This window comes from Conger conger, chromosome 16 (assembly GCF_963514075.1).
Source record: "Conger conger chromosome 16, fConCon1.1, whole genome shotgun sequence".
Lineage (NCBI taxonomy): Eukaryota > Metazoa > Chordata > Actinopteri > Anguilliformes > Congridae > Conger > Conger conger.
The window spans coordinates 14,475,274-14,501,428 of record NC_083775.1 but is presented as its reverse complement, the minus strand read 5'-3'; the positions used below and the strand labels follow the sequence as shown (position 1 = coordinate 14,501,428).

Here is a 26,155-nt window from a genome sequence, read left to right as displayed (position 1 = left end):
GCCAGTCCCTGTACACCCCGCCCCCCAGTGCTCAGTTCTGTGCATTTTGCTGACGGCAACCTGTAGACTTTTTACCCAGAGTCATTACGTATTACTCCGCACCTGTAATGACCCGGCCTACCAGAGTTCAGCAGGAGAGCCCTCTGACACTCTCCCAAAATCCTCCACACCCCCCAGCTGTGGTAAGTGGGGGTCTGTGCGACCGTAGTCCCCCCTTCACCACACACACACACACACGCACACACATGCACACACAGCATCACTTTTTTTTTTTTTTTGTCATATCTTGTTGAAATGTAGCACGTGATTTAACAGTGCTCGTCACAGCACTGTTTCAGGCTAGGAGCTAAATATACCGAACAGAGCTGCTAATTAGCCTTCTGTGGTTTTGGAAGGGGTTTGTTGTAGCTCCTTTCCTTCAACAGAGTACTTAATGTTAATACAATTAAGGCAACCACACACACGCACACACACACACACACACGGAGGGAGCTGGGGGTCGAGTCTTTTATCCCTGCGATGTAGAGGATGTATCTCTGGTACGGCCCGGGGGTAAGCAGATCTTTTTTGACTATATATATAAATACAAATATATATATATATACTGTATATTATACATAGAAGCACTAATGAAGTTTGATTGTTAGTTGTGCACTCACAGCATGAGGTATTAATCCAGAATCGCTTTTCAAAAACCCAATGCAGTAGTGTCTATCTTCTGTCGGAGCCCGCTGTCCCCCTGTAGCGCCAGTGTTTATCGCGTGTTCCAAGTGCCAATAACTTTGTGAATTCCTGACTGTGACCCCAATGATAACGAGAATTGCACATTAACTACTGTAAAAAAAAAAAAAAATACATTCAAAAAAAAAAAAATACCAAAAAAAGTCAAAAGAAGACAGAAAAAAAAACTGAATATCTTAATAAAAGGTTTGTAACAAATGCGTCTTGTTTGTGTGTGTTCGTGTGTGTGTGTGTGTCCCCTCTTTTGTATGGTAAGGGCTTGTCCAATAACAGGCTGTGGTCAGGCACCCATGATGAGATCATGTTTATGAAAAGGCTGAAGCGTGTAAACTGACAGCGGATCACACATCAGCAAGTTCTCACAAGTTCTCTCAGCGCAATGTGAAACGGCCATCTGCTGACAGTCTTCCACGTGTGGCCAAACCAGGGCTAACAGCCGAGAGAGACACGGAAGGCTATTTCAGAGTGCCCAGTTAGCTAACCTTTTTTTCCGATTCTGTGCCAGAACGTGTTTAACACTTGCGCTCTTACTGATCGAATGCATTAAGACAACGGCCCAGTGTAGTCCTGACAGACGCATTAAACAAGGCTGGGCCTGGAACATGTCCCAGTTCACACCAAAAGGTTTTATTTATGTAGTTATGCAGCGTCATTGAGCAACAGAAACTCGGAAGGGTGCCTTTAGAAAGGAAAGGGGACATGTACCAGCATGTAAAGGAATCCACAAACTGCTCAAATGTTAACCTTCACACTGCACGTTGGAAATTAAACCCCTTTCCGTCTATGGAGCAGGGAACCCAAAACTGGAGATCTGCGCGCTGTTCCGTTCCTCCGGTTTTACTGTGAACCTTGCTCAAGAGTACAGGAGATAAATTTACCCAGCGCTGGTATCTCCTGTTGTCGCCCTCGGCGCAAGTCACGGGACTGCGGCGCTTTGTTAAGCCGGAATTGGGTTTCTAAGAACAGCGGCGCGCGCGCAGGGCATGTGACGTTAGCCGCTTCGCTGGAAAAGCGCTTCAGGCAAAGGGCCGTCGGGCCGTTTCTGCCGGTGCTCGCACGCCCAGCGCAGTCAATGCACGCACGTTCGTAGCCAGGCGCCGACCTCACACTTCCCCCCGAGCACTGAAGGGAAAACTGCGAGGCTAAATGCTTTCCTCGACATCACTGGCAAAAACCTCCTATCTCCTTGAAAGGCCGGTTTTCAGGAAATGAGGGGAAAACTAATTTATGACCTGACATTAAACATGACATTAATGTTTTAACTTCATAGCTGTGTGAATAATAAAGTCTATTCAAAACAATGCACAATATTGACAGCAGACTTTATGTATACATCTCAGAAATGTAGGCAAAATACAGGAAACATGCTTTATGATGCTGGTGATATCTGTACAAGCCTGTAATAATGTAGTCTGGACACTGGACAGGGTCTCACTGGACAGGGTCTTTAAATGTCCTACGGTTATGAAGAATCACACAGCACCAGAAAACACGATCAGACCTGTCCCATGAAACTGCAAAAATGGCCACGTGCCACAGAGGAAAAGGCTTTTTTCAGTTTTCTCGGTGGATAAATTTGTAAATGCAGACCCAGCGTATTCAGCACTGTTCCTGGGGAGAAAAAAAAGCTGAATCATGAAAACAACATTATCCCGCTCTGAGTTTAATGCATCGCCTACACGTTTTGGGCCGTGTATGTCTGTCAGGAGAGGCGGCGGAGCAGTCCTATAATATCGATTAACACCAAAAGGTCCCCGTCACGTTCACTCTCTCTGCTCTGCTGCTGTGGGTGATCAGTCTGCTCAGTTTTGTGCTACATATCAAGCATTTCGCCGTCGGCCGTGTTCTACGGGGGGGTTTGTGTTACTGGTGTTTGGCACAGTGGCCTTGGAAACGGCATTGGACCAAAAACACCAGATCAATGAGTACCTGTGAAGGAGAGCGCTTCAAACAATTAGGCTACATGGAACCCTGGGGCCACCACTTGGGAATACAAAACTGTGGGGGATGTTTCTCCTATTTTTGCTTTCTCGGGGAATCCCATAATTCCCTGTGGTCAAGGGCCTTGGGGAAAAAGCTGGAGGTAAGCGCATGGAGACTCCTGGGACCCTGGGAATCACCAGGGACCTCATTTCTCATTTAGGTAGCCAGCTGATCAATTGTCAAATGTTTTGTAGTTAGCTTATTTTATTTGGCCCGAGCTATGTTTTGGTAGTGTGTGTCTCAGGCCAAAAACATGACAGTTGGCAGCCCTATGGCAATAACGGGATAATCCACTACGAGATGTGCGTTTATATGATCTTAACGCACTCCACTGAGGCTGCTTGTTCGCCTCCGCATCACGCTTTCCGACCGTAACATAAAAACAAAATGCATTATAAAATGCGTATATATTTAGATACTTGGCACCAGTGTGGATACTGTGTTGCAGAAGAATGGTAATGCTACGCTGTATCCCCTAATCGAGACGCGCGGCCCGGGATCTGTGATGGCGGAGAAGGCTCCAGGAGTACGAGCGGTGGGAGGAGGTGTAAGGGCCGCTAACGGGCGCAGCCGGTGTTTAAAAAAAAAAGAAAAACACAGCCGTTGTTTTTTCCGCCGGTGCTGAGTGGGCGCTTAGCGCTCGATGCCCCGGCCTCGTTGCCTGAGATAACCCCTCTGAAAAGCGCGCGCTCACAAATTACACGCCCCCTCTCTTTACCACCTCTGACAGCTTTCCACATCAGGAAACCATGAAATTTTAATGAGGTCTGGGCAGAAATGTGTGTAGCTCCCTGCTGTGGCCACTAGGGGGCTGCGCAGAGCTGAGTGAAAGAACATCATGTTCTCCCCTTGCTCCTCAACAAAATGCACTGATGTCTCATGGTTCACAACCAAATCCTGTCATCTGACAATATCTTAATAACGTATCTGGCATTGATGTTTCATTTTGCCAGTTCTGTAGTATTTCAAGCATGTTTCAGAACAGGCCTGAGTAAATACAACTGATTGGATTTACAGCTGATTAAATCACTTGTCGCCACTGTGACAGGCAGCTCTGTGTAAGGCAGAGGGGGAGGGGAAGCGTGTGTTCTCACCTTGGTTCCCCTCTGCAGGAGGAGGGGAGCTTGGGTCTCCTGGCCCCAACTCTCATTAATCTAACGGATAATCAGCACACATTAATCAAGGCAGGCGACCGCACTACTGCTGGTCAGAGAAAAAGAGGAACGGGGGGATTAAAGGAAGGAACATGAAACGGGACATGAACGATGAAGCGAAGTAAGGAGAGTGACGGACACACAAAGAAAAACATGCGATGTAACATTGCGTTCAAAGACAGGCAGAGAGGCTGAATGGCTGCAATGTGAGCGTGTGTGTGTCTTGTGTGTTTATTTGCTTGTGTGTGTGTGTCTCTGTTTATCTGCATGTGTGTGTGTGTGTGTGTGTGTGTGTCTGTCTGTCTGTCTGTCTACGTGTCAGGTTAGGATGGACACTAGCTTCCCTGCTCCATGTAGATTCACACAGATCCAGCACCATATAGAACAAAAAGCTTTCACTTTCATTAACCTGGGCAGATTGATAATGTTCAAAACTCACAATACCATTCATAACACAAAAAATATGAAAGTCCATATAACAAATGATCACAGGTGATATATTATTTTAGCCATATATCACTTAACATTACTTTGCTATACAAACTCACAGAGAAGAGAGACCAAGGCTGGATTTATGGCAGCTCAGTGGCCATTTGTCAAGACGAATAAAAGATCATTCTCCAATCTTTTGGGGGGTTGTGAGTTCCCTCTCATTATTCATCAGGGAAATGCCGCAGGCCTTTGTAAGTGTGGGAGGGAGGTAGTTCGGGTTGGGCTAAGGGCTCTTGCAGCCATGTTTATAGTTACACGGCAGTGCTACCTTTAGGGAATAATTTAAACACAGATGATGTTTGAATCCGGCAGCCCATATCTCTCCTGCGTACTTCCTCTCACTCTCTCCCTCCTGCCCACAGATCTGTTCCTTCCTTTCCTCTCACCCTCCCCCCCTCCCACCTCCGGCACCTCCCCCCCTGCAGTCCCCTCCCTCCTTACGCATTCCTGATGCTGCCTGTTCACACACACCCATCCCCCACCCTGCTCCACTCAACACGAGCTAGCACACAGCTGCAGGGCTGTGTCTGACTGATGTGTGTGTGTTTATCTCCTTGTATGCATGTGTGTTTGTGTTTGTCTGGCTGTGGGTTTGTGTGTATGCGTTTGTGTATGTCTGCATGGGTGTGTGTGTGTGTGTGTGTGTGTCTGTGTGTCTGTATGTGTGTGTGTCTGCATGTGTGTGTACAAAGTGAATCTGTGAAAAGGCTTCACTTGAGCCAAATTAATGACTCACGACAGTTACACTTTACTGTATGTAATTAAAGGATGTTCTTCAACAAGGACTGTGCACATCATACTTTCCCTCGAGAGGGTGTGGGTAAACAAGGCTTTCAGTCCAAAAGGTTTGTGGCTTTCAGCTGCTGCATATTAAAAGGACACATCCAGAAACCGTGCACATCCAGTGACCGCGGGCTGACAAGGACGTATAGTTAGCATGTTGCATGTTTTTGCGTGGCCAGGAACTGACAGCCCAGGAAGTTAGTTTATGCACACCCCTCAGAGGCATTCCCTGATATCTCTGAACATGAAGACATTTTCCCCCACATCTAAGGCCTATGAGGAATACACTGGCAAAATCAAGTGTAAAAGTAAACGTTATCACAAGCTCTGTGAGTAAAAACAGGGAGGAATTGAGAGTTACAGTAAAAAATAGGGAAACAGGTATTTATGTTCAATCGTTTTTTCATGAATGACTATTTACTGGAACTGTGAAAACATAATATAAGGTAGCAGTGACTGACTGATACCAGAATCACAGTGTGACTCAGTTTAGCTGTGCAGCTTGCAAAAGAAACAGCTAAACAAAAGGCAGAGAGATCGTTATTGGACTCATGAAGCTAGTAAATGAAGAAAGTATGTCTGAAGACAGATGTGTGTCTCGGGAGATTTCCTGTACTATTAATACCCTGGCAGGCCTATATCCGCTGTAATTTGAACACTCTTTTGAACAGGCTTTTGTTCCGTACTTGGGCAGAGGAAGTTGGGCGCGTCCGGTGAGCATACCATATAAGGAATGCAGCGACGCGACATAAGCGCCGCCTCCACTAAATATGGCGAGGGAAGTACTACCGCCCCCGCGTCATGGGTTTTCCACAGAGGCCCCCATGGGAATCCACCGGATGTTCTTTATATGGTCATTATCGTTTTACGTTGTTAGGAAAATTCCCTAGGGAAATAACAGGTTTCATATGCAAAATTTGGAATGATCCGCAAAAACATACCAGATGCCACAAATACCCTGGACACATTTTAAAGTTCACGAGCTCAAGTTTTTATAAAAGAACTGGAAACGCAGTGCATGCGCTTATTGCATGATGTCTGCCCAATATATTTCAAGTAGCCTACAATAAATACCCTGGTAACAAGACACACGTATACAGAAGGATTTAGGCTGGTGATTTGCCGTAAAAATTTAAACAAAACTCATGGCTACTTTGCAAGCGTACATTTGCTTTGCGCATACTTTTAAGCATTGCACCGTATAGTAGAATTTCGCACCGTTTCAAAGCGTATCGAGTCTACGGCGCAATAAGTCTATTGACAACAATTCCAATTCAGTCATTTAGCAGACACTTTTCGCCAAAGTGACTTACACACGTGCACTTCATATTTTAGTTAAATGTGCACATGTTTTGACAAAGCATGCCGTTGTTTCAGTCGGGTTAATCTATCCGTTTTCAGGAAAGGATGGGTGACAGTACTCATACTATATTGTGAATTCCAGCGTTCTCTCGGATTCACCACAGAAACCCCAAAACTACGAATTGGTGTTGCGATATGTTCCTTTGCAGTTCATTCTGCATCGTATGTAATATGGAGGTTATATTGCAACGCCTTGTTGTAATAACTTTAGGTCCAACCAAGCCGATCCATTGGTGGAGTACAACTGTCAATCACGCGCTCGTGCAAACCCCTGACGTCAGTGCTACTATATTATCGCGCCCCGCACCCTACAGGACATAACTGTTTCGGTGCTGTTAGAGAGAAGTGGTATTGAATTCTAAAACAGCGAACTACTAAGGTGAAGAGAAAGTGAAAAAGTTACAACAGTTTGTAATTGCAAAATACAAAGCAATGGATGTAACCACAGAGGCAAAGCGGATCATGGTTCAGGCTCTGGGGAAATTATACAGCTCGCGCTCCCAGCGCGGCGGACTACGGCTCCATCGAAGCCTCCTGCTTACGCTCGTGATGAAGTCCGCCCGGGACATCTACCACTCCGCTCACATGGCTTGCGAGAACGACGGCAAGACCACATCTACGGACCCACAGCAGTCACCGACTGAGGAAGCAATGGACACGAACGGCACCAAGGCCGAGACTTCTGCGCCCGACTGCGCGCCGGTAGCCGCGCCTGCGGAGGGTAAACCGTGCCAGGGTGAAAGCAAGTCGGCCTCCGCTGGCTCTAAGAGGAGTCAAGGGAACAAGGAGAACCACCGTTCTCTGGGACCTGACCGCCACTCTCGGAAACGACGGGGCAAAGTGACTGCCGAGCCCGACTTCCTGCCAAGCAAGAGGGCGAAAATGGAAGCGGGGGAAGAGAACCGGGTCATTCGGAGCACGGCACTGAGGAGCAACTCTGCGATCTGCAATCGACCCGTGACTGCTCTGACTTCCCTCCCCCTATCCCAGGCCATCGCCGCGTTCTGAACAGGCGGCACTGGGACATTACCAACTCAGGCTTTCATAAAGCTCCAAGAGGATTTCGGCGTAATCGCAGACTGCCGGTGTGAAAAAACCGAGCCTGGGCTAAAAGCTGGAAGTGTGACTCCCTGACCACAGAGTCGCAATCAGCGACGACCAGAGGTGTGGAGGAGGGGGAGCGCAGCAAATCCGAACAGCCTGACCTGACTGACAAAGGAATAAGTCAAAACTGGGCCCGGAGTCATTACGCGGCGATATGGGGGCGCAGACGAATGAAAGCGCGTGGCAGTTCCTGTTGTAAAATGACTCAGGATTGAGAAACTTCCGCAAAAGTCCGAAACCTCCCCCACCCCACTTGCAGCCAGCAGGGGCCCAGCGGGGGAGGTACTCCATTGTTATCTCCCAGAGGGACTTTATCTCGGCTCTGCCAACTTCCCCAAATGTGGCCTTACATAAATAAAATTTTAACTGTGCAACTAGGCGAACGTGACAACTGTTAATCTAGAGCACCTCAACCTGCTGTGTGTGATACTTGGAACATCCATTGGTCCAGGCAGATCTGGGGTGTGTACATGCATTTTGGTCCCCATGGGACATTTTATACATCAATATATCGGGATGGTTCACTGTGTTTTTCCTACCCGATGCTGCTCTTGATATAGTTTGATTGTGTAACCAAATACCTCAAACCAAAACAATAAAAAAATCTTTGTTTTTTAAACTGACATCTCGTCATTGTTTTATTTCCACTTTCATTCTTTGATATGAGCCTACCAAAGCCTTTACTGGCCATTCACCATCCATGTATTATCGTTCAGCAGCTGCCGTTAATGAAAGACCTAGACTATTTACAGCCTGGATTTCACTGGCTATTCAGAGCCGACACAAATTGCTATTTACAAATAAAAACTTATCCAAGATCGAGGGTATGCTATGGCCTACCGGAATTTCTTGGAATCTAAAGCACTGGGGCTACTGTCGCCGGCCGGCATTCCTCCTCAGAAACACGTTGTCGCTCTTTCAGCACAACGCCTGTTGCGCTCAGATGGTATGAAAGGTGGCTGCTCTCGCAAATCTGGTTTGGCAGAAACACACTCCACCCAGCTGACTGTTTATTCGACTCTGCTAGGAGGCCGGATAGGTGTTGGCACATGTGAATATGACGAATTTCGCTCGGGGGATGGGTTGTGTCTGCACGGAAGGCAGGAAGTGGTGCTGGGCGCTACCCGCGGGGTGCCGGTCACGTCACCCTATTTCAGACAGCTGTAGCCTCCGCACCCCCGAACTCGCCAATTCACTCCACTCAAAACAAAGAGCCGCCATAAAACAAGTCTTTAGTCATTTCCCCGTGAATTCCCGTCGAAGTTGCGGAACTTCCGTATTACTCATTCCAAAGTAACTTACCAGAAATGAGTTGCCCTATCACTTCCTTTACTGAAGTGATAGTTACTCAGCAAACTACCGACTCATAGTATTTTCAGTGGTGACAGAGCCACTGACTCACCATAACATCACACAAAAGGTACCTTATGAGGCAAATAATCCCCATTGTTTGCTGGACAAGTTTGAGGTGTCAATGGGCACAATATTCACAGGGAGAATTGGTGATACAACTGCGAAGCCGCAGTCAGTAAAACTTGTAACATTATTTATTCATAACACATTATATTAAGTCACAAATATAAATACACGTATAGTCTAGCAACAGCATCTCATAAATAGCATGTTGAAGCAAAGTCAAATCAGAACCATAGAACACACATACACACAGTGAATACTATCATTACTGTTAAATACTGAGAGCTTTTTCACCAAGGCAACATGTGAGTTTAAATCCTGGGCAGATGTCCATGTTACTTTATTTTAGTTAACATAACCAACCAGATTCATGATAAATAACAAATCACAAGCCTGCCAGTTCAACAAGTTTCCATTAAAGTCTAAATTGCTGTGTAAGTGAAGCAAAATAGTGGCTTAATGGCACAGTCAACAGTACAACCTGAAAACAACTGCGCACAACCATCTACTTGGCAGACAGGCTTACTTTCCAGAAGATTACTTATGTTTTGTTTACAAAGTTACATATTACCAAAGAAATTCAAGTCAAGCACTGTGCTCTAAGAAATAACATTAACCGAGTTAGGATTAAAACCTGGTAACAACCAGCCTTAGTATTACAATATACTGCCAGCGCACAGCAAAATCACATGACAGAATTAACTCATTCATGTTAAAACCATGACGAATTAGTGGGTGACGCCTCAGAAGAGACTTGTATTTGAACTGTAAATTCGCAGAAACTGGAATTGGACTTGCCCATAATCAGTGAGATTACAGATCTGCCTGATGCGATGGAGAGAACAATGTTTTTGCCAACTGACTCAGGGGGACGGTCAGACGGCAGGTTGAGAATGTATCCAGTGTAATGCAGTGTATTTAAATGTGTAATTGTAGGGGAAATAATAACATGATTGGATGGATGGAATGAATGTGAGTAATCACTGTCATTGTATTCACAGCTCATCAAGTAAAGCTGAGGGTCCTGTTCTTCAGAGTATCTGTGTTGACAGATGCACACAAGTAGGCAGGAGTATCGCGTGGCACTTCTTATTTGGGTTTCACATTGTTTTATTACCCCCCTCCGGAGGAGTTGTTACAGTGAACGTTATTTAGACTACCACAAGAGACAAACAGCGAATTGCAAAAGACAGAAGCCGAGCCATATCAAGCTGTATTTGTCTGAGCTTGCGTGAGACTGTGGTTTTTTGATAATATCTGTGTATGTCAGCGTGTTTGTGTGTGCGTGTGTGTGTGCATGTCAGAGTGTATGAATGGTGAGCTGATCGGGTCTGTATCTGAATGGAGCGGAAGCAGGAAGTGAGCGCTATGCAGGAATGCATATTTATAGGACAGGACAAGGACAGAACCCGCCATACATCCACACATCTGGCTGACAGAGGCTGGGGTCGGGGGAAGAGGGGGAGGTTCACCACAAGGAATGTGCAGCCGATTCACCGTCCTGGAAACGACGTCAAGTCAAACGTGTTACGCTGTTTATCCTCGCGCCACCGAGCTGCTATGTAAATACTGTGACAGGACAGGTTTGGCAAGGTTATTTCCATCACAAAACAGACCCCCTCCCCCTCACACACACACACGCTTTACATACAGACACAAGGCAAGAAGAGTGTGAGGGCCAGGAAGGCATTAAGCAAGGGGAGGAGTCTGGAGGGACCACAGAGGAAGGCTGTAGTTTTGGGAGAAGTTGGGAAGAACAATGAAGTGGTGGTGGGGGGGGTGATACAGGAAGAGAATAGGGAGGAGAGAGAGGGGGGGAGACAGGAAAGGAATGAGTGGTGTGCGTCAATTCAGCCTTGCCAAGTGTTGGCTGGGTGGAGCTACGCGGAGTCCCCACACAGCCCCACACACAACACCTCCGGCAAGAAGCCTCGGGCCAACATGCCAAGCTAGCGGCAGGACTGCGCCAAGCCAACCGGTCTGAACACAGCTGCTTCTTTTGTCTTAAAATAAGCATTTTATAGTATTACTTAGGATTATTTACCAGTTACTTGGACCATTTAAACATGTATAAAGAAAACCCCTGAGCAAAAGCCTGGAATTAATTAGTGCCAACACAAACACCATCTACTTTTCAGTCCCTTGAAAAAAACTCTTGATTCTGGTCCATATCCATTTTTTCATTCTCTGAGCTTGTTTTACACATACAATTAATAAAATAAATTAATATCATAAATATTATAAATACAATTAATATAGTAGCAAATGAAAATTATTTTTCGTTTGCCAGTAATTCAACAAAACATTCTTAAAGCGTTTTATAGGTATCACAATGAGCTACTTCAGTCTAACCACCTGCAAGTGCCTTTAAGTGCATGTACTAATTTATTTAACCTCCATTGTAGCATTATTTAAAACATTGTATTCCCACCTATTTTCTCAAGTAGGCCATGTCTTATTGATTTTTACTTGAGTGTTCTTTTATTTGGAAAAGTTCCTTGAATAAAAAGTAAGAAAAGCCATTTTTCAATATTGGCTCAGTCTAGCCTGAGATCTTATCACTGAGTCTTAGCAAGTACAACAGAATTAACCATCCAGAACGAATGAACTTAGTTCAGGCCATTCTTTCATTCCTGAAGAGTAGACAAGGGGAAGTTTAATTACCTCTATTTCTAGACAAGCATTGGGGCTTACGTCACAAAGCAGAATTACAGAGTTAGCTAGATAACCGCACTGTATAAAGCCCTCCCAAATCTGGAACATGGACTAAATAAAAAAAGAGCTTTTCCTGGTTTTACTCAGAGCAGGTATCCAACCCTATAATCCTGATTCTGGGCCACGGGAGAATACTGACTTATCGAAAACATCTTACTTGCCTACTACAGACTATACAAGCAGCATGCTTAATCGTAGGCAAGTAAGGTGTTTTTGTACAGGGTTTTTGTATGTTATGAAATCACAGTACATGGGTTTTCCCCAAGATTGGTTTGAATCCACTTCCTTATCAGTTTCACTTAAAAAAAAAAAAAAAGGAAGATGTTTCTGAAGCAAATGTACAACCACAGTTGTGTTTTGTGTTCTGCACCACTTAGACACCACATTTGTGTCTATAATGAAAGCAAACCTTCGATCAATATTTTTCACACTGCAATAAATACGTTATTTAAAGTGAAAATATACCTTTCTTTTTAGCCCCTTTACCCTAAATTTGAGATCAAATATTAATTGAGATTTGTGTTCTGTGTTGTCATGTCAACACGCAAACGTGTTGAGGATGCCATCATACCAAGGGGGCGACATGGCTCAGGCAGTAACAGCAGTCGTCTGGCAGTCGGAGGGCTGCCGGTTCGATCCCCCGCCCGTATCGAAGCGTCCCCGAGCAAGACACTTAACTCCCAAATGCTCCTGACGAGATGGTCGGTGCCTTGCATGGCAGCCAATCGCCGTTGGTGTGTGAGTGTGTGGATGAATGAGAAGCCTCAATTGTACAATTTGGATAAAGGCGCTATATAAATGCCAAGCATTTACCATTATACCAGAGACAATTGTGGCTTAAAAAGGAGAATCTAGCAGCTTCAGTAGCCCATATAGATAGCGGTTAGCTAACTACCGTCTAGGGTCTTTCAGCGCACTTACCCCTGGTTATGGGTATGCACTTTGTTGTACGTCGCTGTGGATAAGAGCGTCTGCCAAATGCCAATTTATTTCTTTTCTCCTTTTTGTTTTAAGATGTTTTTAATGTATTGTACTTATTATTATTTTCAAAATGTTTTATGTTAATGTTCGAAATAATACCAATAATGTAATGTAATGTGATCACGTGAAAACGATCCAAATGCGCTTGTTTGCTATGACTCCTCAACTTCTGACCTCACAAGTGTATGAGAAAAGACTGGACGCAGTCTAATGGTTAATGAACTTGGAAAGCTGTAACTTATGCTTTCCAGTTAGCTAAATGGTACAGCTAATGGGAAAATTACAGAAATTACTTTTGCAATGATAACGTTAACGTTAGATGACATCGCCAAACACTCGAAAAAAAGTTAGCATATCCAACTAGCTAACAACTTCACGCGTTAGAGCTAGCTAGACTTACTTGTTAAATTACCTAGCTAACCTAATTTGGGTTTAGAACTTACTGTGAGATTTGATCGTGCTGTTTTAGCAGCTTGGAGCATGGACGGGTAAAGACCTCTTCTGAACTGAATGCTGTCCTCTTTTCAAATTGTCTGCCGCAAATGAAAACACATACCATTAAGCTGGCTAGATACGATTAATATTAATTGCAAGGCACGACTCTAGCCTAAAAAGCAACACATGCACCAAAAACAAGCTTGCTAACAGCTAGTTAGGTACGTAACATTGGCTAACTAGCTAATAGCCTAAACAACGGTAAACAATGAACTTGTTCAATGTATTACTTAGTAATAAAAAAATGTATATAGCAGTAGAAGAATTGCCTAGGCGCTGTAAACGAAAATATGCTGAATACCTTAAAATGTCGCCACGTTACCCAGTACATAGCAATAGCTATAGCCTCATTACATTACCCCTCGATCTCACTAGTATCAGATGTTATACTGGCAGTGGCAAAGGTGAAATATAAAAAGGGAGGAGCTTGTAGATAATTTAATTGACCGTGTTATTGTTCAATCCAAACTTGACCTGGTATGTATTTTAGAGATAAATAATTGGGTTACATCTTAAAATAACTGAGCTTTGAGAAACTAAGAGGATCGCCCAGTTTTTGTTCGTTCGGACATGCTTCAGCGGGGGCAAATGCATTTGTCACATGCTATTTGTCTTTCGACCGAAAGAGGTCACTATTCCTGATAGTGATGATATAAATATTTAAATTAAATTTAAATCGGTTCTCTTGTGTTCATTGTTTTGTTAATTTGAATAATCTGCATTCGTTTTAAAACGATTTTTTTTTTTAAGTGTGTAAGAGCATACCAGGTTCCACAACATATTCACGCTCATACCTCATCATGTCCAGGAAATACCCCTCCCTCGGTCCACGATGACACCTTCCTTCCTTCAGCCGTCAAAACACAACAAGCGCCATACAGAGCAGTGCAATAAAAAACGGGAAGGAATGAAGGAAGGAAGGAGGAGGAGAAGTGGAGGAGGGGAGTTTTGAGAAAGAAGAGAAGGGAGGCAGAAGACAGAGTGCATTCTCTCTGGTTTTATTCAGGTTCTTTAGGAAGAATTGTGTTTGGAATTACAAAATGCACTGGTAGAAACAGCAGTGAGACAGAGTGTGTGTGAGATAGACAGAGATAGAGAGACAGAGAGAAAGGAGAGAGAGAGAGAGAGAGGGGGAGGGAGAGACAGAGAGAGAATAGACTTCATAGCCAGAGTAAACGGGTACATCATCAGGCAGCTCCTTCTCCAACTCAACAAATGGAGGGAGTTTAATTTCAATCTTTTAATCTTTTTTTATTTTTCCACAGGAGTTTTTTCATTTTATTATTTTTTTATAATGTCCTGAACATTGTCTTGAAGTGTCTATCTCACCTCCAGTTTTGCAGTGAACAGCTGGCAATAGAAACAAACCGCCTTTGATTCTCACCAAAGTCACTTTGCTGTTTTAAATTTTTTTTGTCTTTTTTTGCATTTTTTGTTTTTAAAAATAGAAGGAAAAAAGGAACATGTTGATTTTAAAAACATCTATCTATATTTATATATATATATTTTTTCTTTTAATTCATATTATTCTTTTTATTCCTGAAGATGACTGTTAAACCCACGGTGTGGCATGCACATTGCACATGCAGTTCTGTAAGTAAATACTTTACTTTTTTTTGGTCTTTTTCTGTAATTAAAATGTTTTTTTCTTTTTTCCATAGTGGTGCCTACATTGTTTTTTGATTTAGTTGTGTGGTTATTTATCTTACGTGAGTTGATGTGAGATGGATGATTTGGTCAGAACACAGTGGCAGACAGTGAACGGGAATATGCAAGGGCCTTATTGTACTTAGTTGTGGGAAATGCTCTCTCTTGCTTGGATGCACCAGTTTACACACAGCAACACTCTGAAACTCACGCATGCATGCACCAGCACACGGATGAGAGCGCACGCTGAAACACACAATGCTTACTGGAACACGAGAAGTAGACAAATGAAACACACACACACACACACACACACACACACACACACACACACACACACACACAATCTTGTCCCCAAACTCTAGTAGTAAATCACCACATTTCCAGTGATTTCAGCAGTGTCACCACTGCCTGGGATTTCCAAAGACATATAACAACACTCTGATGCTGCCCTCTTGTGGCCAGGACACTACACAGCATGCTAGTGCACCCGACAGTGGTTGTTTGCACTGGCAAACGTCATTAAATAAATAGGGGGGAAAGAAACAAGGCACACAGGCGTTGTAAAGAAAGAGTGATGGTGGCAATGTACAAGAGAACGACAAGGCGGAGGGGAAAGACTGAGTTACAGAAGAGAATGGACACAGTGAGTGTTTCTGGAGATTTATGGCTGATATACAAGTGAGTTACAGAGTGAATGTACAGATAGGGGAAAGATGACAGAGCCTCACACAGCACCCCCCCATCCCTGCCCTGAACTTTCATCAGCATTGCCATTGTCACAGAAAAGGCCCCACCCTGTGTCTGATAAACTCAGCAGAGAAAGAGAGAAAGAGACACAGAGAAAGAAGAAAAGGGAGGGATGGACTATGAAAGGCAGAAAGTACAGGGTACTAATATGACATCAGCGTGTTGCCCTCTGCCAAGCTCCTGTGTGTTCTTGTGAAAGTAAATATGTCTGTCTAAGTATGGGGCTGGGGCTGACTCAGTCTACGGTGTAAGGCACTGGAAATAATGTTGGGGTACACAACCGCACACGCACGCCCCACATATACGTCTCCAGAAAATCACACCTGCAAACGCACACACATCCATATAAACATAATCAGATGCGCACACACACACTCACCCATATATACATATCCAGATACACACAAATGCCTATATATACATTTACACCCACCCGTAAGTACACGACCATCTGTCCAATGAAGTGATTCTGTCTTCCTCTTCTCTATGTTGATGTTCAAATGGATACAGACAGGAGGTAAGAGATAGGATCAGCTTTGATCAGATCTATGGCCTTCTGTGGTAACACTTGATTGAATTAAGTGCGAAAAAAACATCTTGCATCAGGTCTCAGACAATACACTGTACTTCCTCTTTTTGCCCTCTCCCCCATTCAGACAGGAACATGCATTGCATCAGGTGCTGGTACTGAATGTTATGTGACTCTACAGAAAGATGAAACATGACACATGAATTTCAGTGTGAATGTGAATGAAGATCCACCTCAAGATACGCAGACACACCACAAAAAACTATAATAAAAGAACGAAAAGAAACTGCATGCGTTTATATAAAATGTTGAAAATACAGGGAATATATGTACTGCCTGCTCCAATATATTGCTGTGTTCATGGCTGGGGACATGATTTGCTGGACTGAAACTAAGAAAAACCTTTGTTTCAGTGTCAGAAAAAGTGTCCGGGGAAGACAGTATGAGTGAAAAAATAGCACAAAAATGTGCAGACAAAAATGAATGGGAAAGATAGGAAAGGTGATGCCAACAGTTTTTTGGGGTGATTCAACCACTGAATATTTCATGTTAAATTCATCAGCATCTACAACTGAGCCATCACATTAGCCTATAACATGCATTTCTAGTATTAACAAAAAACATCTTATGGCCTTTTTAGACAGACCAAATACTCCCCCAGTCTTGAGCTAAAACAGTTGCGGTGACCGAAAATGGTGGCTGGAGGTAGATGGGGAGGGTTAAATACTCACTGAAGTAAAAAAACAAAAAACAAACAAAAGAAATGGGACTGTTAGTACATGTCAGGATTGCTAACATGCAGTGTGCAATCATGACGCCAGGTGTAAAAAACTCTACTTTTGGGTATTATGCCGCTAGTCACTACAGGCTCAGGTTATCCCACAGGTCCCTACCTGTCTAATCATGTTCCACTCTGCCTATTGTACGTTTGCAAGGGCTTCTGGCGGCTTTTGTCACATTGCCAAATACAACTGAAACAATAAACCCCACAGCTGGGTATGAATGGGACTGTAATAGGCCAATAGATTAATTTCTCATCCTGGATCTAAAAATTGAGAGACTGGAAACAGCTGGAAACAGCCACCAGACAATGACCATACAGTGTCTTTCACCTCCTGAACCCATGCATTCTGTGCACTTAGTCACTGACAAACATACATGTCATGCATATACTCTTACACACACACACACACACACACACACACACACACACACACAGACTCAAGCTATGCCCATGCACACACATAGAGACTCAAACATATGCATGCGCGTGCGCACACACACACACACACCCACAGACTCGAGCATATGCACCAGCACACACATGGACTCATACATATGCACACACACGCACAGACACACGTACAGACTTAAGTATATGCACAAGCACGCACACAGACTCATAAATATGCACGTGCACACACACACAAACTTAACTCAACAACAAATTCGCCACAAGTATACACAAACATGGAAACACACACACGCCCACACAACGTGCTACTGAAAGTGTTCCTACAGTAAGCTTTGTGTAGAGATATACACCTGTTGTGTGACATCTAGGCTTGTATGACGGTATTATCTGATGTATAGTTATAGTGTAATATAACTAAAGTGGGACAAGTGCAGGTAGGTACACCTAAACTGGACATACCCTCAGCTATATCTAAGCTGTACTATCCTGCATCTGTAGGATATCTAGAGTGCCATAGCTGTAGTGTAGATTGACTGATGCCTGACAGCTAATGGGTGCAATAATAATAATATTAATAATAATAATACAGAAAAGAAAGGTTGTTAGTAACATGCCCTTCCTCTGCAGTGAGATAAACAGAGGAAAGAGAGGCAGATGCTAGATGGGGCTGACAGAGACACACAAGAGATCAGGGGGGCACAGAGGAAGGTTTTGCAGAAAAGGCCCAGTCATTATATTCTTCCATGCAGTTGATTTGACTGTGTTACATGTTCTGGAAAATAAAAGCTAAATAAATAATCAGATTCTTCACTGGAAAGAAGCATCTAAGTCCTAGTTCCAGTGTACAGAAAGGCCCAGCCTGTGTCAGAGTGAATTTAAGACGGGGTGTGAGAAAAGTCCTGGTATTATTGGCAATACAGAGACTTTTGCGGGAGAAAAGACAATGGGATAGAGTTTTGAGTTGCATACAGTGCCCTCTGGTGACCAGGAATGGTAGTGGAGCTCCGTTTCTTCTTCACAGATACAACAGCGTCATCTAGTGGCACAGAAATGTATGACAGCATCCTAAATGAGCATCTGTTGTTAGCGACTGGAGGTAATCACCAGTAAGTCAAATTTTATTTTATACAAAATATTAAAAAGTCCAAATCACTTTGAAAAAAGCCCTGTCAACTCATTGAAAATAATTTTGAGGGCATGGTTTGGAAAATGCGCCGAACAACATTTCCAAAGGGGGATCAAATTCAACACTTGGGGGTTTTTGGCATAGTTCCAGTCCACAAGGCTGACAGATGTGTAAGAATCCAGGTTGTACTTATGAAGCCCACACAGTCAGTGCAGCACAGTCATTTTCTCTCTGTTTGCCTGTTTGTAGTGATCAAAGCCCCCTGTTTCAGCCAACTTGTGATCTGGAGGTTCAGCCTCGTTCTCAGAGAGAGGCTCACTGAGGCACCATGTGTGTCTCCCAGAGCACAGAGCTCCACCCCAAACCCTGGTCCCAGAACTGCACTGTCACACTTAACACGAACACAAGGATGGCCACAAGATGAACTCAGCTAACTCCCAAAAAACAAAACAAACATAAATCTACAGAGATTCTCTCTCTCTCTCGTAATCATAAGCATCATCATCATCATCAGAATTTTTTTTTTGTGATAGTTATCGTTAATATCATAGTCATTATTTATAGAACGGTTATCGCTATTAATAACAAATCAACTCTTAAAATGGAGAAATTCTCTCTGGCTCTCCCTCTTTCATGATCTCTCGTTCCAGCAGAAAACCATGGAAGACTGGAAGCACGTGTCTACATTTGGGTGCTGTGGCTTTCACACTTACACATTAACCAGGCCTGACCAGCCCTGTACTGGAATGGTTTAAAACCCTGTGGCGTGCAGTTTGAATCTCTGGAGTGACAGAATCAGGCTCTCAGCACTGAATCAGCAGGTGTTGTGTTTTCTGTTGTAGGTCAGACTGATACATAACTACTCTGGAATATGAACAAAGAGCTGTGGACTTCAAAAGTGTTTGTTTTAGAAATAAAATATGAACTTGGCCAAAACTTGAAAAAGGAAAAAGACAAATTTGCATGGATAACCCTGTTCAAATGATTTTTTGCCTACAAAATGACTGTCCTTAAATATATTATTTATACATATTTTTAAAGAATTATTTTTAATTCCTGTTGGTAATTGTGCTGGTAATTTGGTGCAGAATAGAAAATATTGCGGGAAAAACTACTGCACTTTCTCACACAGATGGAACTCTTAATGTGTGTGTATGTTGATGTATACATGCGTGTGAGAGTGTGTTTATGTGCGTGATATGTATCGAGTCGTTGTGCTTTCCAAACAATTCAAGAAGCTCCCCTTTACCCAAAAACACAGTGAGAGGAACCAACAAAGGAAGAGAGAGGGAGGGAGGGAGAAAGAGAGAGAACTTCAACAGGCTTAAAAAAAAAGAAAAAAGGACCAAGATATTTCCCCCCCCTCATACAGTAAAGTTTCTCTTTGTTATTTTTTTGTATCAATCATGCAGGATCAATCACGGGATTTTACTGTAAGAGATCAAACAAAGCTGAACGGGTGCAACAGAATTATCAAGCTCCAATGTTTTGAAGAAGAAGAAAGAGAAGGAGTAGAAGAAGAGAGGGAAGAATTAGAAGAAGAAGCAATAGAATTAGAAGAAGAAATACTGAAGAAAGTGTTTTTTCCCTCTGATTTTCTTTTTGTGTTTCTTCCTTCCTAGGTTTGGGCAGCAGCATTGGGAGTGATGGGCGTGGTAGCAGGGGCGAGAAGTGCCCCCCCCTCCACTGCCTCTTCCTCCTCCTCTTCCTCCCCGCCACTCCGCAAAGTGTTCCTGCTGCCCGTCTCCTGCTCACCCCACCCGCACACACAGGCGGAAGGGTCACCATCAGTGTCATAATTATTAACAGTAAACACAGATGATAAAACTCATCAATATTACCCAACACTGGGGTTGGTTTTTGCAATAGATGGAGCTCCAGTCAGTCCTGAAAAGCAGAAGTGGTCATTCTCCCTTTTTTAAATGAGTTTCTGTGTTTTTTGTTTCTTGTTGTTGTTGGTTTTTTCTTCGCTGTTATTTGTCTCAAGAGGCAGAAGCTGATTTGTAAAGAGAAGGTCCCGTATCTTCATTTCCATTTTAAAACTTGTCATTTTTTTTCCTCTAAAGGGGGATGAGCTGAGTTCTATCAGTGTGCTTCCATTGGTTAATAGGCCTTTACATTTTTTTCAATACGTGATCCCCAAACTTTCCTGTTTGTGATCCCGACGCATGCCCCTTACCCTACCCGCCACCCCTGTCTTCTGCCGACACAGCCCCACTCCCACCCCTGTCCTTTCCTCCCCCAGGAGAGACTGAGCAGCAGAAGAAATGGGGAAAAAAGTTAAAGGAAAAGAAAGAAACATGCCTTGACTCCACCCCCTAAGTCTTCAGTCGGTTCAGTGCGGCACTTCCGCCTGTTTTACTGGGCTGCGTGAGGTACACACACACACACATGCACACACACGCTCACGGACACGCGCACACATGCGTATGCTCACGCCAGTGGAGCGTCCCTCCTGCTCTCCGCCTCCCAGTCATCGTCTCTGTGACGGAAAAGAGCAGTGTAGCCGTCCCGCAACCGCCCGCCCCACCCACCCCACCCCCCCCGCCCCGCCGTCTCTGGCCCTCCCCGGTCCCCGGAGGCTAGCACCAGTCGTCCTCGTCAGTCTCGCTGTAGGGTTCATGCAGTCCCTTTCTGGGTCCTCGAGGGTGCGGGGCCTTGTGGGTCCCTGGGTGGGGGGGGCCGTGGTGGTGAGGGGGGGGTGAGGACGAGCGGTAGCCGTTGGGCAGCCGGCGGGGGGGCGGCGGCTGGACCGGGGGCGCGTGGCGGGAAGTCCTGGGCGAGCGGGGGTGGGGGTGCGGGTGGGGGTGGGCGTGCGGGTGGGGGTTGACCTGCGCAGGACCCGGCTCGTAGGCGGGGGGCTCGTGGCGCTCGTACTCGTAGTCCTGCTCGTAGAAGCAGCCGTCGCCCTCCACGCTGTCCTGGGGGGGCGCCCAGCGGCCCAGGCGGGAGGAGCGGGGGGACCCGTGGTTGGAGGGTGGGTGGTGGTGAGGCTCGGGGCCCGGGGGCGAGAACCGGCGGGGGGTGGGGGTGGGGTGCCGGCTGTGCTGACCGGGCGGAGTGTTGATGGCCTTACGGACCACGGGCGAGTAGGTGACGTGGGGGCGGGGGGTGGCGGGGGTCTGGGGCAGCTGCCGGCGGCCGCGGCGGGGAGTGCTGGTGCCGGAGGTCGAGGGGACAGGACTCCCGCTCACCGAACTACTGCCCTACATGAAAATTGAAACAAAGCAAATAAAAAGTACACAAAAATTAACAACAAAAGGAGAAGAAAGAGACGACACACAAGACGACGAGAGCAATCGTAGAGAGAGTGAGGAGGGCGGAGGGGAGGAGGGTAAAAACATAGGCACATCCAAAAAAAAAAAAGCCAGTGATGCAAAAGATGGGGTGGGGTTAAGGTGAGAGTGAGGGTGGGAAGGGGGGGGGGGGGCAACGCCAAACGGAGAGAAGCAACAAGGCACAGAGAGAAAAAACAACACATACACACAAAGGGAAGAAAACAAAGAAAGAGAAATTGAGTTCTGTAAGTGGTTTGTGGTAAAAAAAAGAAAAGAAAAAAAAAGCAACCAAAATACCCCCCAAAAACCCAGCAGGTGTTACACTCAGACTCAAGCATGATTTTTTTTGCAGTGACGAGCACAACTGCACAGCCGTCCACCCTGTCTGCTTCAGCTGTGCAGGGATGCTGTGCATACCCACTCATATGCAAAGCAGCTACAGCTCGGTCACTGCAGAGGCCTGTCCGCCACACCAGACCCCCCCCCCGCCCCCAAAGAAAGCCTTAAAAAAAGAAACAGCTCAAAGAAACCCAGGGGGAAGCGAAAGTAAGCACTCTGGATGAAAGTCTCGTTACCCCCTGTACCCCTCCGCAGACTGGGACATCCAACACCCCCTGCCTCAATAACACCTAACTGCAATGTTTTGGTGATGGTAAAACAAAATGTATGATTCAAGTTTCTTCCACAGACAATGTTCGCCATATTGGTAGGATCGGCAGATCCTAACAATATGTCCTCACAGACGCGAGGAAAAAAAAAAGTAATGCGAAAGGAAAGGTAGGCAGGTAGAGAAACTCTTATTGTCATTGTTAGGAATGTAACTGACAGCATGATTCATGTTTGCTGAACTCGGTCAATTTTAGCGTGCTTCAAAGTAGTAGTATGCTTGTGTGCAGTGCTGCAGAGGCAGTGTGCTACAGTATGCAGTGTGCCGTTTTTGTATGGACACTATCTCTCCACCCTGTACTCCATATGTATCGGGAAGGATCCCCGTTAGACGCGGATATTCTTTAAGACACACCAGATGTCCCAGCCATTCCCTGATTAGTGCTCTCGAAAGCAAACCGAATTGGCGTGGTATCACTGATCATTTGAGCTCCAGCCAGGGTTCTAGAATGTGTGATTGAGAATGTATGAAAGGCAACAACTATGGCAACGGCTTATTGCCCACTTACCAAGCTGCAGGGTGAGCTGCAGGGCATCTTTCCTGTGGGCAGCCTCCCTGGGCAGCCTTTGCTTGTATATCTTTCAAGCTAAACTGGTACTCCATTGAATGCACACTATCGTGTAAATAACGCATTGAAAATAACTGTGTTAGGCATGTTGACTGAAGCAACATAGGTCATCTTTCGAGCTTCCCAGCTAATCCTGGGGTCCGGTAACTGGTGCTCTATTGGATGTATTGCATGCGGTAATGTAGCTGACCTGTTGTACTGCTGGTGTATCGGCTTTTGAAACAGAGGTGCCGTAACGTATCCAGACACTAAGCACAAAGTATAGCATTAGAAGTGGTTGAACTAGGGTTCTTATAGCCTACTCAAGTGGGTAGCTGTTATGGATCAAAACGCTGCTTGTTAGCTCTTACATCCACAAGTTGTGTGCTCACTAGTGAATTGTCCCACAAAGTTAAGTGTGTAAGAGTGTGTATTGCTCACAGTCAGTTGCTTCCATCAGCATTACCACCACATAGCGGATGAGAGCAGTTGGCAGCAGTACTGCATACTTATTTGAGTTATAATGCAGGACGGAAGATCTCACAATTGTTGAGATGACTGTTGAGGATGAGCATAACAGACGTGCTTTATGTTTGGCCTATGGCCATGCATTAAGGGCTAGGGAAGACCCTATTTCATGCATGGATTGCTTTATTCTGGCCATGCACACAAGACAGTCTTGTCTTGTTGTAATTTGTTGCAAAGAAAGGTCCTCCGTCTCCTACCTCCAGATCTTGTCCCTGTGTTCGAACTGGATAAGAGTGTCTGCCAAATGCTTTGTAATGCAATGCAATGTAATCTTCACAGGGGTTTTAGCATTCTAAGCTTGAACCCACCCCGGGCCCATCCTGGGATGATCACTCCATCTTCCTCCCTGTAGAGGAGTACCAAGAGGTAGAGGAGGTGGATGTGATGACATTGTCCCCTTCCGAGTGGGATGAGCTGACTGCAGGAAGTGGAGGCACCAGGCTCAGAGGAGCCATGGCTAAATCATCGGCTCAGGGCATGAATCAGCAGGGCAGCTAAAGCTCTGGATGTCTCTATGCCAGGAGACCACAAGGGCCCCCTGTCATGCTTTGATAATGACACTCAAGGAACGGGCTGAACCCTCAGTGATCCATCATCTCCCAGCAGGCAGAGGCTTCGGCTAAGGCCACAGCTACATTTTGGACAGTGTGATGTCACCTCTGGTTGTCCCAGTCCCACTGTCTGTTCAGCCTTCCCGCTGAGCCTTCAGCCATGTTTGGGCCAGATGCTTTTAAGATGCTCCAGCAGGGCCAAGAAGGTGAGGCCTAGCCACCACCAGGTTTCTTGGAGGGCACTGCAGGGGACCCACAACCTCAACTCGAGTCCTTTTGTGGATGTTCAGCAGTCAAAGAGAGGGGGTGCAGATCAAAGCTGTGGCATCCCAAAGCAACCGCCTCATGCTTGACAGGGTGCCAAACCCTGCCTGTCACTACATCACTCCTCTGAGATGCAGGATGTTAACAGTCTCCAGGGTAAGGAAGTTGATCAATGTGGCCAACTGGTTTGCCACAGTGGACTTCAAGGAAGAATATTTTCAGATTTTGCACCCCTTTGGGATTTTCCTGGTGCCCAGGTGTACCAGGATGGATGCAGCTCTAGCACCCAATTCCAGCCTGGGGCAAAGGTCAACTTTGCCCCATGGGCCTTATGGCAGTGAGGGTCCAGGCGGTCCCGTTAGCCCTTCTGCACATGTGCCCTATGAAAAGGTCCCCCCTGAAGTCCCTGCAGACCAGAGTTCCAGTCAGTGAGGCTGCGGTTGGCCCTCCACTGGTGGGAGGACCCTAGCAATGGGGCGGGAAGGAACACTCTGGGTCCAGTGATCCACTATCAGAAAAAACCTACAGAAGCATTGTTAAAAGGCTGGTTGTGCAATGTATGAGGGCTGGGAGATGTCTGGCCATTGGGCAGGAACCTAGGTATCTCACCACATAAATGTTTTGGAGCTGAGTGCAGTTGTACTTGCTCTCCATCATTTTCTGCCACGCTTGAAGGGCCACCATGTGCTGGTCAGGATAGATAGCATGGTTGCAATTGCATACATCAACAGGCAGGCTGGCCTTGGCTCCCCAACGTTGTACAAGCTTGCATTCAGACTATGGATCTGGGCATTTCCATGGGTGAAATCATTAGTGCAGTTAATGTGCCAGGTCTCTTGAATATTGCCCCAGATTGGTTGTCCAGAGGGTGTCCTTACCTCTAGAAACTTCATACCTAGCAGAAGCCAATTTGTTCACTTCTTGGGAGTCAACACACTGTGTCTGGTTCTTCCGCCGGGGAAGAGACAATCTCCCTCTGGGTAACAACACCCTGGCATATCAGTGGCCTTCGGGGCTGCTTTATGCCTTCCCTCCATTTTGCCTTCTCCTACCCTTTCTTCAGAGGCTGCGGGTAGAGTATGTTAGTGTGATCCTGGTCACTCCGAACTAGCATTACATGGTGTGGTTCTCAATAATCCCTCCCCACTTGGACAGGATCCTATAGCATATACCCAGTCCAGAGAGACCTGCTGTACCCATTTACCTATGGGCTCAAAGTCTGCAACTGGCCCCTGAGAGGACTGAGCTCTTAGCTTTGGGGTTATCGGAATTGATGGTTAAGACTATATAGGAGGCTTGAGGACCATCATGGGTGGTGGCCGACTCCTATAGGTGGTGGGTGTTTGCATCTTGGTGTGACTGTCTCATTGGTGTTCCTTCAGGAACAGCTTGTAAATCTCCTGTTACCCTCAGGGGCATGGTTGTGGCTATTGAAGCAGTCTGTGCTCTCAGACTCCAGGCTCATGCTAGGAGGCCAGCAGTTTCCTCTTGGGCAAGGTCCCAGAAGCACTGCAGCAGGCTCCTTTTGGAACTCAGCAGACTCGGCTGACTTGAAGTTGGTATCCTTGAAGACTGCCTTCCTGTTAGAGGAATGCTGGGAGAATGGGGGAATTGCAGGCTCTGTCAGTTAATGCTGTAGATTCCTCCTGGACGGTGCATTGGCAGTGCTTTATCCTAACCCTTCATTTCTTCCCAAGATATTGTCAGATTCCAATTCACAACAGTACATCAAGGTATGAGCATTCATCTGCAGTAAGCCAGATGGTGAAGTTGAACTACAATGGTCTCTGCTCTGTTTGGTGAGGGCATTGAGGTGGTACATCAATCTCAAATGCCCACACATGCTT

The 26,155-nt window shown here is 45.5% G+C and overlaps 3 protein-coding genes across 6 annotated transcripts in view; 2 read left to right on the top strand and 1 right to left on the bottom strand.

Moving 5' to 3' along the window:
* Window positions 1-20,137, top strand: part of nacc1a (nucleus accumbens associated 1, BEN and BTB (POZ) domain containing a) — a 36,248-nt gene extending 16,111 nt beyond the window's left edge. Inside the window, exon 7 of one of the 2 annotated variants that reach the window (XM_061224406.1) lies at window positions 20,096-20,137. In XM_061224406.1, the coding sequence (XP_061080390.1) occupies window position 20,096 (1 nt within the window). In that variant the 3' untranslated portion in view covers window positions 20,097-20,137. Of the gene's footprint in view, window positions 1-19,885; window positions 19,902-20,095 lie in introns of those variants that run through there. The other variant, XM_061224407.1, reaches the window with a different exon arrangement.
* Window positions 6,850-8,242, top strand: LOC133115118 (immediate early response gene 2 protein-like). The gene has a single exon (XM_061224858.1). It carries the CDS (start codon window positions 6,948-6,950, stop codon window positions 7,521-7,523), a length of 576 nt encoding a protein of 191 aa, XP_061080842.1. The 5' UTR covers window positions 6,850-6,947; the 3' UTR covers window positions 7,524-8,242.
* Window positions 20,138-21,055: 918 nt separating the features above from the next.
* Window positions 21,056-26,155, bottom strand: part of LOC133114774 (voltage-dependent P/Q-type calcium channel subunit alpha-1A-like) — a 125,461-nt gene continuing 120,361 nt past the window's right edge. For all 3 annotated transcript variants that reach the window (XM_061224404.1, XM_061224403.1, XM_061224402.1), the window contains one exon: window positions 21,056-21,679. In XM_061224404.1, coding sequence (XP_061080388.1) covers window positions 21,056-21,679 — 624 coding nt within the window. The remainder of the gene's footprint in view (window positions 21,680-26,155) is intronic.

Excerpts from the sequence above, each read along its gene's own strand:
- LOC133115118 (XM_061224858.1), top strand. The coding sequence starts at position 6,948 with ATGGATGTAACCACAGAGGCAAAGCGGATCATGGTTCAGGCTCTGGGG.